At 46.5% G+C, this 13,414-nt stretch overlaps 2 protein-coding genes across 6 annotated transcripts in view; one reads left to right on the top strand and one right to left on the bottom strand.

Annotated features, from left to right (window-relative positions):
• Window positions 1-4,038, top strand: part of LOC135394164 (MFS-type transporter SLC18B1-like) — a 39,043-nt gene extending 35,005 nt beyond the window's left edge. For all 5 annotated transcript variants that reach the window (XM_064624737.1, XM_064624736.1, XM_064624735.1 and 2 more), the window contains 5 exons: window positions 676-767; window positions 1,342-1,437; window positions 1,509-1,586; window positions 2,010-2,103; window positions 3,794-4,038. In XM_064624737.1, the coding sequence (XP_064480807.1) occupies window positions 676-767; window positions 1,342-1,437; window positions 1,509-1,586; window positions 2,010-2,103; window positions 3,794-3,895 (462 nt within the window). In that variant the 3' untranslated portion in view covers window positions 3,896-4,038. The remainder of the gene's footprint in view (window positions 1-675; window positions 768-1,341; window positions 1,438-1,508; window positions 1,587-2,009; window positions 2,104-3,793) is intronic.
• Window positions 1-13,414, bottom strand: part of LOC135394165 (uncharacterized) — a 163,267-nt gene that overhangs the window by 128,569 nt on the left and 21,284 nt on the right. The gene's annotated exons all lie outside the window — the stretch shown is intronic.

The raw sequence follows: 13,414 nt of genomic DNA, 5'->3' as shown, positions 1-13,414 counted from the left end.
AGGACCCACAAGCTGAATTAGCTGGCCATACGGGAAATCCGACGCCATGTTCAGTTCACAGCGAAACCAACACCCATCACCGCAAAAACCAGCAAAGCAATCCCACAGCTTCCGCGAAGTCATGGGCAAAGCAGCTTCTTGATTGACCATCACAAACCAGCGCTAGAAATGAGCGCTGAACAGGTTGACATATTCTTCTCGAATGTGCGTGGTTTCACACTGCCCGTTTGCAACTTCAGAAATTCCTGGACCGGCTTGATAGCCGACCCTTTGACGTCGTGAAAGAGGGTGGGCGAATGGCTTGCGATTCATCGTCAGGGTGCACAGCGCTCGCTCATCACCTTCGTTAGGCTTTTGAGACGTTTTCTTTTCTTTTTTTCTCTCTCTCTCACTCTCTCTACTAGATCTGGAGTAGCTTGTCCCGCGGTGAGAGGGCTCACATCTCCATCTTTTTTCTCTTACCATCATTATCAGGAACTGAACTCTGACAAGCGCTGTTTTCTAGCGGTTCATAAGAGTGCGAGAAGGAAAATAACAGCTCTGTGTTCTAGTGCTGTTAAGCAAAGCGCTGTATGTGAGAACAGGCCCACTGAATTATAGAGGGCAACACTTTGGCTCTTGCTTGGTTCTCCTATATTAACTCGCTTGACCTTTACACATTTTCTTCGTCTATAGGCCGACCCTCGATATGTTTGTCTGTTAGGTGGAATCTCAATGCTGACGTGCTTTGCTGTGATCGGACCCCCGCCGTTTTTCAACTTTGCACCGTGAGTCTTCCAGGCAATAAGTGACGTCACAGTGATGTCAGTTCCAGCGAAAACCAGAGAGGTGTACACTACCAACGCCACCTATTGATATGTTTGTACGGCGCGGAGTGCCCCTGTGTGCTCCGCAGTACAGATTCACCGAGGGACACCCCTTGCCTCTTTCGCACACTTGGTGACGAAAGAGGCAATGGATGTTCCTCGGTGATCCTGTACTGCCACCTATAGATGCAGAAAGCCAGCTTAATGCCACCCCTCACACCGTCGCATGTAGACGCACAGTCATCTAATCGCCGCAGTCAGCCAAGATATGTCAGCCAATCGCTGAAGACGATTTAGAAACACAGGCTTTCTGTGGCTATACCAGTGGCTGCGCGCCTGATGGTGGCTCGTCTCCATACCTACGGCCGCTGAAAGCTCGTCGTGATTGGCGGACTCTTAATTGTTACGACACGTCATCCAATCGCTTTGTCTCTAGGTGGCATTGAGACTACCCTCGCCTCCATTCCGTAGTCTCAGTAGTGTTACCTGTATTCTGCAGTCATCAACTGTTATAAGTGTTTTTAAATTCTTGCAGAACCGTTACCATCATCTGCATTAGCCAACTTCTGCTCGGAATAGGCGTCGCTTCGTACTACATTGGCACCTTCATGCATGCCATCAAACACGCGGTGTAAGTTGCTTTCATTTCTGTGTTTAAATAATAGAGACGTTTTGTAAATTTCATTCGCATCATGTACGCAGCGACTACAAGGGTCTGCCCAACAATCTGTCTACGTTTGCAATTCTCTCTGGCTTGTTCTCATCGTCGTTTTCCCTAGGGTAAGTACGCGTTTTACTTCATCTTCCGTGATACTTAGACAGCGTTAACGTCACGAACAGTGCCGTGCGCCAGCACATCTTGGTATAAAAGCGCTAAAACTGACGAACGGACACTACGAACAGATAACGGACGGATACAACAGAGCGCTTACTTTCAACAATGATATTTATTGACATAATGCAGCCCTTAAGTAGAAAGATACTCTCTTTCCTTGTCCAGCAACGCCGTTCACTTCTGACACACTGTTGCCAACAAGCCCAAAGAGACATTTTATCGGTGTGACAAATATTTCATGATCGTTAGAGGCGCGACGCCCTGAACAGCCACTAAGCAACAAATTGGTCACCTTCAGTTCACTATTTGAAAACTGAGCTGCAAAGTCAGTTGGGTGGCCGGCCTAACTTTGTTGTTCTCCCATACAGGCTATTTATTGGTCCAATTATCGGTGGAGCTCTCCTGGACCGCTTCGGTTATGCTTGGTCTTCCACTTTTGTATTTGGATTACAAGCTGTTGTGGTAAGTAGAATAAAGTGAGACTGATAAGGAATAATCATTTTACACTGATAACGTAGCGGTAATTGTCCATCGAGCTGCTGCTGACTGGCAATTTTTCTTTGCTCGGAACCTATGTCCATGGACCTATGTCCATATATGATCCTATGGCCATAACCTATGTCTCGGAACCTATGTCCATAATCGATAAAATTCATTGGACTGTAGGAAAAAGCTCCGGTGTGGTAGTCTTCACTAGCAAAGCAAAACGTAGCTGGAAAAGTATTTCTATTAGAAGTCTGTACTAAACTAGGAATATCAGTTAAAAAACGACAAAATTTCATTAAGGAACTGGCAACGAAGAACCATGCACTTCAGAAATCCTACAAACGTACGGGAAGCTGCGAGTTGTTATAAATTGTCCCATTGCCATTTTACAGCGATTGAACAGTTTTTGGATGTGTGAGCAATAAGCCATTCCTAACAAATGGAAATTCTGTTTGAACATCAATGTTCTGGTCTTCTAACCAGGATCCAGGTGCCCCATGAAGGGATTCTCGTTTTCGGCATGTTCACAGAATGAGAAAACTGTCGATAGCCGTCCGCCAGCAATCCGTTTTTTGCCGGTAACACTTTTTGATTCGTTCAGCGAGAACGCCCATCATCCGGCTCAGCGATCCTTACAGGCTGGGGCTGTTCCCTCAAGCTCCAAAAATGCGCTCCTATGAGCTGAGCCGAAATTTGTTGTCCAAAAACTGAATGAAAAATGAACTGAGACTGAAAAGGTTAACTTAGTCTGTATTCGGGTAAGCCAATTCAGATTTAAAATATTGTCCATTTCCTTTTCTTCGAAAATACCAGGGAAATTTTTCTTCCGGATTTCGGAAACCATAATCGCCGTGAACCAGAAGCGCTACCTATACGTAGTGGTAAAGCGTATCATGTTGCTTCGAATACCAGAAATCCTTGGGAAACCGAGTTGTGTAGTAGGGCGCATCTGAAGATGCCGGCGTTAACACTGACGACCCTCCATGTCCGCGTTAATGCATGTTCGCTGGGGAGGGAGACGAAACAGTAATACTCTGTCTATAGTAATACCCTGCTCTTCGTTTTGAGGGCGAGAGCAGTGTACTATTTTGAAGTGTAATGTGGGCAAGCATTGCGCTTGTCCGAACCTACAGTTTGCAGGACAAACCAAATTGTGTTGTTGCTGATATCTGGCAAATCAAATCGCCTTGATCTGAATACGCTACCCCTTTCTTGTTTCCTGTTTTTGGTTGTTTGTTTGTTTGTTCTTCTATTTTTCGTAGCTAACCTTTTTCTTTCTTCCATTTTTTCACCCACAAACGCGTTTTGGAGTAGCCAGTTCTGACTGGGTCGGGACTAACCTCTCCATATTTTTCTTTCTTTTTCCAATCCAATCCAATCCACGCTACCCGGAAATGCTTTCTAAACTCGAATGTGTTACTGCGAACAACTGGAAACCCACAGTAAATCAGGTCGTGTTATTTTGAATGCCCGGAAGAGAGTCGTTAGATTCAATCCCATAATAGGACGATGGGAAAAATTTACGTTTCTTTACAATACATTGTACAGTTCCATGGTATAGTTATTCTACCGTACATTTTACGGTTGCTTCTTTTTGTCAAAACGTTTTCTTCTGCCTCGTCAAAGTATAAAAGACACTGACGCCCGAAACTTTTCTCCTTTTCAGATGGTCATGTTGGTGTTCACGCTCATCTGCGAGAACGTTTACCAGAGACGTGAAGATGAAACAAGACATTTACTAAAACATAAGCCCAGTTATCAGACGTAATACCAGGCTCAATTTAAATTATCTTAACTTATTTGAGTCGCATTAGTATATCATGCTCGATTAATGCCGACATGCTTTGTTTTTTCACGACCCCATACCCTAATTTACGAGAGTGTAATTAAATACATCTGTGTAATAACGCATCTTTTACGTGTGATTATCTCATTTTCAGCTCGTGCTGAAAGGAACTTATAGTTTTCCGTACTGCTGAAAGGTACACGCGGCAAGAACTTTGCTGCAAAACAGTCTCCTGCAAGAGCAAGACAATACCGCTAATTTCGGATCGACAACCTTTCGGTAGTTTGCACCGATGAAGTACAAGCCTTTGCACGCGAACACTTCTGAAGTGCGAGAAGACGTAAAGCATGTTGGTTACCTAACATGGTAACAAACTCGAAGAACACGGGCAAAACGCGTCCTCTGTCCGTTCGTGTTTCTTCGCGTTTGTTACCATGAAACTCTTGAAGCTTTTTGCACAAGTTTGAAGAACACAGGAAGTTTGCACAGTTCTTTTCAGTGCTCTAGGTAGGGCGTTCGCAGTTCCCCAAGACTGGGAAGTCACCTGTGTTTGAATTCCGGCACCAGCTGAGCTGTCTCGGTTTCACTCTGACACTTTACGGCAAATGCCTAAGGCGCAGTTCCCGGTGAAGTTGGCCCAGGACACACAACACCCGCCGTATGACATGCTGCTACCACCGACAGGCAGAATCGCCAGGCAGCGCGCACACCGCATAACTGTTACTGTATAGTTTACTTACAGGGCCTCTAGCATTACGCTACATGAGCAGCGCGTGCTATGTGGTTCCACGGGCATTTTGGAGCTGGTTGTCCATGGTCTGGATGTAACCACACTCCTCAAACAGAGCTTCGCCGCATAGCACGCTCCTTGTCAAACCATCATCCCGAAAGACAACGTTCTCCCCCTTCATTTGATGAAAGCGGGGGGCAATCGGACTTTCATGCCGAATTCGGTTTTCTGTCCCGAAACCGGAAGTGTACTAAAAAACCGAAGAAGTAGCAAATGGCATTAAGTCGGAAGGAGAACCATAGCAACAATGACGTGGCAAACTTCTCCTCCTATATGAATACATTGAGGTTGGAAGGGTGAAAGGTGATGTGTCCCAAGGTCAGAAGTCTTCGGTCGTACTTCAGCTTCCAGAGTTCCAGTTCAGTAGCATGCGGTGAAGCACTGAAAGCTCGGTCCAGATTGCAATTCTGGCAGAGTTTGGCTAGTTTTACGTGCCTCCGCATGTAACGACGACGCGGTAAAAGGACGCGGTGACGTCTCTTCAAGCTCGAGTTGTGTCTCCGCCTGTGTATGTTTGATGGAGCGGTGCTGTGCTCCGTTGATGTACAGCACCGGTCCGTCAAACATCCTGACTCCCCTGTCCTCCCCTGTTTTCTACCATGGGAAACCATGATCTCGCGTGGTAGAAACAGGGGAGGGCTGCTTCTGTGAGTTACGGGCGATGGACGGGGTTGAACGATTATTTCGTTATTATTCTGCTTCTACTTGGTGTGGCACACAGCCAAAATCGTGTGGCCACGGATCAATGGGTGGATGCAAGAAAGGATGAAGGGATGAGATTAAAGACGATGAGGTGAAGTACGATACGACTGCATGGAAGATGGCTGATGGAGTAGAAGAGTCTACGGTGCGACCAAGACTGAATGGTTGACCAGACACTGGCCGGTGTTCTTTCGCTCTTGTACTACTTCTTACTCACACACGCAGTGGCAGTCTTGAATTGACAAATGTCGGATGGGGCAAGCGCGCCCTCGAAGGGAGGTTGGCCAGAGCTGACTGAACTATGTAGAATGAGTGCGCGACCTCCCTCCTGCGTTAGCAGTAACGTTACCCGCAAGAGCGTGGCCGACAACGGCAAGCAGCTACTATGGTACCACCACCATCGAGTGCGCAGGGCTCGTGAGTACAGTATACTCGTAACTCCTACACATTTCAAGTGTTGCCGCTGTGCTGTTGAAAGTCGAAAGACGCCGCTAAACAGTAAATTGTCGTCGTCGTTAAAAGGAGGCATATTGCCCTGGGACCTGTTAGTTACACAGGTGTATAACGCATTCTTGAAAAAGATTTACCCTTGACGGCACCGAGCACTATAAATTTGTGAAATGAACACCAGTGACATGGAGAAGTCACATTAAAATCACGTAGGCACCCCAAGCGCACTTACAACATGGATTTATAACATGCGTCGCCTCGCCTCTTTATATCTATCCAGGAGGGCCCTTTGCCTTCTCATAACGCAACCGACGTGCAACTTATGCACCCATTTCTGACCTCTGAAATCAAGTTACCCTCCCAAAGGTCCCTCTCCTTCTACCCTTTAAATCGACCGTCAAACTGGGCACTAGTGAATTTTACATATGCGCGGTTTTAAGTGTGTCCTTTGTAGCGTTTTTAGCGTTTTTATTGAACTTGACCAAAGTCTGGGATTTGAATTCACATTCTTGCTGCGGGCCTGAGATTTTGTCAGATAACTGCTGCTGCTCTCTAGCAATAGCACTGCTGCTTTCATGGCACGAAACACATGTTTGTCCATACTGTTGCAGGTATGTTTACTGGAAATCAACAAGGACGTTATCAGTCATTTCAACAGCAACATAGTCTGCAACACTAACAAGCAATAAAGGTCCCATGCACTGTCGCTAACGAAATGTGTATTCTACACAACATGTAGAAGATCATTAGGGAGCTGAGTTAGTTGTTAATTCATTATACGAATTAACCAATACGCACTGATACGAAAGTGAACCAAGTACAACATAATCATAAACGCGAACACTAACTCTTCAAATGCTTTCACACAACCAATGAAAGAAATCTATTATGTGATGTGGAACTGCATAATTAGAGTAAAATTATAATGTGCGTGTATTTTACTCGCTCTGGGCCAACCTTGTTTTGACATCGATTCCAAGTGGAAACAGTGATAAATTGAACTCCTGCATAAATATACCGAAACACGTGTGTAATCCATAGCGCTCAGCCAGTGACCCCGCACAGATGCCTCCATGCGAAGCATCTGTGTTCTTTAGTCGGCGTCATTTCAGCTCATCCCGTCTCGTTATTATGAAACGCATTTCTGCAACAGTTGTGCTTCCGGGCGTATTACAGGTAAGTCGCGCCACTTTATGTTGCTTTTGGGAAAATATTTGAAGTAATGATACCGATTAGAATAACTATTATTTCTATGATAACATTCGAATAACGAGCTGTGTCCCAATCCCCATTTTTTTTCTTTATCCACATCACATCACATCACACGAGCTGTGTCATCAAATAGTGTAGGGAATTAGGACAACCAAAACACCTGATATCGATGCCTCACTCCGGAAGTTACGGTAAGTCGGTTTCTCAGGTGACATTGAATCGGATCGAGTTGTTTTGAGACTTTAGGAACTATTCAAAAAATAATAATTCGGAATTATCTGAAATGAAAACTAGGAATATCTGAATCACATGTGCCAAAAATATTGATGTACCGAAGAAAGAAAAAAGAGGGAGGCAAAGGGTAGAGAAAAGGTAAAACTGACGCTCAGAGAGTGAGGCTCGTTTTCGGATCATTTGCTTAGCGTAGCTTAGCTTAACTTAGCTACAGCTTAGTGGAGCTCCCCTTCTCATGACCGCACAGTGCTTTCGTCCCCTGAAGAATTCCACAAATTCACCTGAATCTCTCTTAGATGTCTGTTGCAGTTCCCCCGAGAATGGGCTACTCTGACGGCGGACCGCAGCATGGTAGAGCATGGGGAAGTCAGGCTAAAAATTCGCTCGGATGGAACAAAAAATGTGTGATCGTCGTGGGTACAATTGGAGTGGTAGGCATATTACAAGGTTCCTGCTATTCCCTACTGGCTCCCTTCTTTCCTCTAGAAGTAAGTGACTTCCTTGTACAACTTGTGCGTAGGTTTATTTAATGTCGCTGTATAGGCACGTAGCGATTCTTGCGCCCTCTTGCGCAAACATGACACGGCATTTTCGCTTTGTAAACCAGCAAGTTGTGGACGAGGTGCTTAAAATATTAATCCTTGCCTCTTCGCCATTGGAGTCAGTTAATAGGGTACCTTATTTACTGACACAATGTGACATGAGGGCATCTTGAGGTAATTTGATCCATTTCCCAGGTCTATACATGAAAAATGTGCGAACCATGCTTCCTCCTCAAAATGAACGAGGTAACACACATCAAACAGAAATTGTCTTCTTGAAAGGGGGGATATATTTATTAGAACAAAGGGGGAAAAGGGAGGAAAGGTCAGCCAAACGGCATGTCGGCTTGCTTGAAAGAGTAGCTAGTTATCACAACGCAAACAGTAAAATGGCGCGCAAGCGAAATATGCCTCGCAATTATGTAGAGGTATATCTGGATCTCGAGATGTTCACTCCACAAAGTATTCTTGACACAGAGGTCCTTGTCTGCAAATTGTGCGCTGAATGACATAACAGTAAGCGTTTTTGCAAGACAGCTTCTCTTTATTTTTGTGAATACGTCATTTCACAGCCGCAGCTTTTTCTCCGAATTTCGGGCTGCAATAAATAAGCTACAAAAAAGACCATCCACATATGCCAAAACATAAACTACGAAAATAACGCATGGAATAGCATTTACCGCTGTTTTCCAAACTGTAGGTCGCGACCTATTCAGCGGAGGGTCGCGAAGCTGGTCACGAATAAGAGGGACAGCAAATGATGTCCCTAGAACATGATCTGCCCATTGTCACAAAGGAGCTCCTGGTACCGGCCGATGAGGTGTAACAAACAAGCCTATATTTAGGAACAGCCATTCCTGTTTGCAATATGCGATTCTGGCAATGTGTGGCGGCGGCTGCGGAGGCTGCGGGAACTGCAACGTTTCATACCTACATGGTTGAACTTCGCGAGGATCTTGAGCGTATAACGCTCCCGTCGAACGCACAGCTGGATGCGGATTTTTCTCTGTCAGAGCTTAAAACTGCCCTTCGTTTGTCCCGACCCAAATCGTCCCCTGGTGCAGACGGGATCACCTATTCAGCTCTTTGAAATCTTGGCGCTGAGGGCCTTCGAACCTTGCTGTTTATATGCAACAGCTCAAGGAGATCTGGCCAGGTACAAGCAAGCTGGAAGGAAGCCATGGTGGTCCCATTGCTGAAGCCTGGAAAGCCCCATGCGTCGCACCTGTCCTCTTTCCGTCCAGTTAGCCTTACCAGTTGCGTTGGTAAGGTGATGGAGCGGATGGTTTTACACAGGGTGGAGTGGTGGTTGGAAATGAATCACGTTTTCCCTGATGAGATGGCGGGTTTCCGTCGGCACCGTAGCTCAGTTGACTCCCTTATGGACCTTGTGACTGCTGTTGAAGTCGCCAAGAGCTGCAAGAGGATTGTCGAGGCTGTTTTCCTTGATGTCAAACGTGCCTGTGATACGGTCAGTCATACTTACGTATTACACACCCTCCTCCGGGTTAGAGCGTCTCGCAGGCTCTTTGTCTGGGTGGCTGACTTCTTGTCCAACAGAGCCATTTTCGTCCGCGCTCGGGACAGTGACACGCAAAAAGCAGTTTTGACCCACGGCGTTCCTCAAGGAAGTGTATTAAGTCCCATCCTCTTCAATTTGGTTATGGCGGATATCAAGCGTTGCGTTCATCGCAACGTTCAGCTCTCTGTATATGCAGACGATGTGTGCGTTTGAACGACCGGTAAATCAAGGCCAGCGATTCAACGCCGCCTTAAAAACTCGTTGGATGCTGTTCAGCATTACTTCACCAAGGCTGGCACGGACACCTCTGCTGAGAAGACAGTTGTGCTCCCGTTCACTCGGAAATGCATGAGCGCCTTCCCTCTTTCGCTCGGCAATAATACACTCAGCCAAGTGAAGTGCCACAAATTCCTGGGTGTTACCTTGGATGCCAATCTCTCGTGGAGCGCCCATACCAGGTACCTGGAAGCGAAACTTCAACGCTGGACCAATGTCATTTCTCACTTCGCTGGCGCTCCATGGGGATTGATCAGGAAGCGCTCTTATCGATTCATGGGGCATTGGTTCGGGGAACCATTCTCTACAGCCTCCCTGTCTTACACGGCATCTCAAGAACTTCTGAACAGAGGCTTCGGTGCATGTTGGCCAGAAGTTTGAGGATCTGCCTCGGCGTACCCCGCGCCGCTGAAACGCGCATGGCGGTGGCAGAGGCCCGCGAGCTGCCAGTAGAGGTCTTACGTCTCGGAGAAACCGTGCGCCATTATCTACGCCTCGTCGCGGAAAACCGTCGTCACCCCTTGGTTTCGAAGCTGAAAAGGCGGAGGCAGAGCAACCATTTCTCGCTGCACCGCTGCTGTAAAGCCCTTCCTACCGGCTTTTGTTGGAAGATCAGTCGTCCCCAGGTCCCCTCCGTGGGTCTTTTCGATACCGTCGATCTCTACTATACTACCATTCCTGGGCTCAAGAGCAAGAGGGATCACGTTGCAGCACCCGTGTTGAAACAACTTGCGCTAGACATGATGCAGTGCCGTTACCCTTCGCACACTGCAGTATTCACAGATGGGTCGACCAACTTACATTGCTCCACTGCTGCCTTTACAATTCCGACTATGTCGCCGTGCCACGCATACCGTCTCTCGTACCGCCCCTCATCCCCGTCTGCAGAGTTGCATGCCATTTTGTTCTTCCTCAAGCACCCCACCCGCCGCTATCAACAGCTGCGTGATATACTGCGACTCCAAGGCAGCTCTCCAGTGTATAGCGAACATGGGTATTCGTGGATCACTTGCGCCTGTGGTGGTGGACATACTGGAGGAACTAAACCGTCTTGAGATCAGCGGGCACTGTATCTACTTCCAGTGGGTTCGTACACACTGCGGCATCCGCTGCAATGAAGAGGCTGACGAGGCTGCAGCAGCTGCGTACCATTCCCGACCAAGCGTGCTGATTACCCTCCCCAAAGGTGACAGACGAACCTTCCTAAATGATGTGGCGAGGCCTCTCGCACACGTGCAATGGTATCGGGAGGTTCCATCAAGAGTTCTGATGCGTGAAGTGGACCCTGACTTTGGTTTCACCATGCCTTCTCGTGTGCCTCGCCATTTTGCGTCGCTGATACACAGGCTTCGTCTTGGGGGTTGCATTCACCCCCCCCCCCCCCATTTCAAGCATCTGATCGGCCACTCCGACTCCATGCTCTGCTCTCGCTGTGCTGTTTTGGCGGATACTAAGCATGTGCTCCTCGACTTCCATCTTTACACCTCCCAAAGAGCAGCTCTACAGTGTCGCCTGCAGTCGATCACGGCCGCACCATTCACATTGGCAGCCATTCTCGGCCCTTTGTCTAACGAGATCGACCATCGCCAAGCTCTTGAGTATTTAAAGATTTTTCTCCGGGACACTGGTCTCCTCTCTACCCTATGATGTGCCTGCGTACCTGTGTACTGTGTGTGTGTTTTTGACACCACTGACTTTGACTCCACTGACTATCGACCCTATTTAGCATCGTTCATCACCTTATCATCAGGACGCATCTCATCCTGCCCCATTGTGCCTTGGGGTAGTGGGCCGCAACTTACGTGGTGACTTTCCCCAATTCATTATCATTAATTTATTTGTTGTTGTTGTGTGATTCTCCTTTCCTTCTTTCTTTCTTTTTTCGATGATTTCTAGCCCAGACGATTCACTCTCACTATATTAACCATCCAATTCAATTTCAGCGTGACAATTGTTTCGTGCGCTAAAATCGACAAGCGCGGGGTGGGGGGCACGACATCTTATATTTTTGGCGGGCAGCAGGGTAGCACAGTTTGAGAAGCAAACGTATACAATAAATTAATGTCTTCCGACATACGACCTATTGGCTATCCAGGGTGTCCCATTAAACACGCACCAAGATTTAAAACAAACGACGGAGCGCTCAACTCGAATGATACCACCTGAATGTTTTCAGCATTCGTGTATCGGGGTCTCTGGTATTTTCTTCGTTGTGTCTAATTAATTTATTAGAGAACTAGACTAATTAGATAACTTTTAAAATGTTGCAAAGTTGTATAGTGCCCGACAGTTATATAGCCCGACAGAGATGAAGGTTCTACGGCCAGATAAGCCCGGAGAATTTAAGTACAACGCAATGCATTCCGCAGCTTTGCGAAAAACATACGCCGCTTAAAACCTTTTAACCCATAATGATAATGTGTGTAACTCAGTCATCCACTCTTGAAGGCTCAACTACGAGGAAACAGTGCATCCTTGTATGGGTTGGTCTTCGGTGTCTATCCATTCGTGACCGTGATTACAGCGCCCCTCAGCGGCAAAGTGGTGAGCAAGTGTTTAGTATTCCCTCGTATTTGCATGGACCGAGAAAAGGAGTATTGTTGCTGGTTAACATACACTTAAGACGAAAAATTGTGCATGACCACGACTTAGGATCTCCACCCAACAGGAAAAAATATTATAACGATAGAAATAACGATGATAATAGAGATGAATAAATTAGTATAACGATTGATAAAGGATGAATCCATTGCTTTTCCAATGGCTTACTCTAGAAGTCTTCCTGATCACAGTTGTATCGCGACGTAAAGCTCCGAATTATTACTACTATTCAAAGTCCTTCCTTTCGCGTTTTCTATGCAGAATTACATCGAAAAATGATGAGCGAGAAGTTAAATTCGCGAAAGGAGGTTAGCTAGTTGCGAGTGTGTCAGTACAGTTCGCAATAAAGCTCTCTTATATCGGCTTTTGCATGTTTTTACTTCTGTTGTTGTAGTTGTTGGGTTACATGTTGTGTTACATGTCACATGAAGGAGCATATTCGCGAGACGTTTACATTGGTGATTTTTGGGGGTACGCGAAAAGCGCAACAAACTACAACAACAACAAAGACACTGTGACAGGTGCGCTCGGCGCGCGACCGGCTAGAGGGGAGGCGAGGAGCAGCGTTTTCTTCGTCGTCAATAGATGGCTCTAGCTGGACGTGACCATTATCGCGTATGTACACTGTTAAAACAGAACTTCACCACATAGCACGCTCCTAGCCAACCATCATTCGCATAATATTATTCTGTGTCCTGATTTGTTCAAAACAGGGGGGAGGCGCCTATCTGGGACAAGATAATGTGTCCCAGATAGGCGCCTCCTCCCATTTTCAACAAATCAATGCAGTAGAACCCCTTTGTAGTAAACTCTCTGGGACCATGATGAAATTTTACTAGATCAGGAGTTTTATTATATCAGGTGTGCCATTGAATGTATGGAATTCTATCGGGACCGCAGTTCTCGTTTACTATGAGCAGAGTTTTACTACAAGAGGAGTTACTATAAAGAGGTTCTACTGTACACAGAATTATAGCATTCGGAATGACGGTTGGCCATGAGCGTGCTATGTGGTGAAGTTCTGTTTCAACAGTGTAGGCTCCCTAGTGATCATCGGAGAGATCCCGCAGCCCAAGACGTGCTTTGTGATTGAATGCTGTGCAAGTGCGATTGCGTTTGCCAGTGACAAGAATATTTCGTCTAAGAGGCTGTAACAAGATTAGAAGAGAGAC

Source organism: Ornithodoros turicata, chromosome 5 (genome assembly GCF_037126465.1).
Source record: "Ornithodoros turicata isolate Travis chromosome 5, ASM3712646v1, whole genome shotgun sequence".
NCBI lineage: Eukaryota > Metazoa > Arthropoda > Arachnida > Ixodida > Argasidae > Ornithodoros > Ornithodoros turicata.
This window is presented reverse-complemented; position numbering and strand designations above follow the sequence as displayed.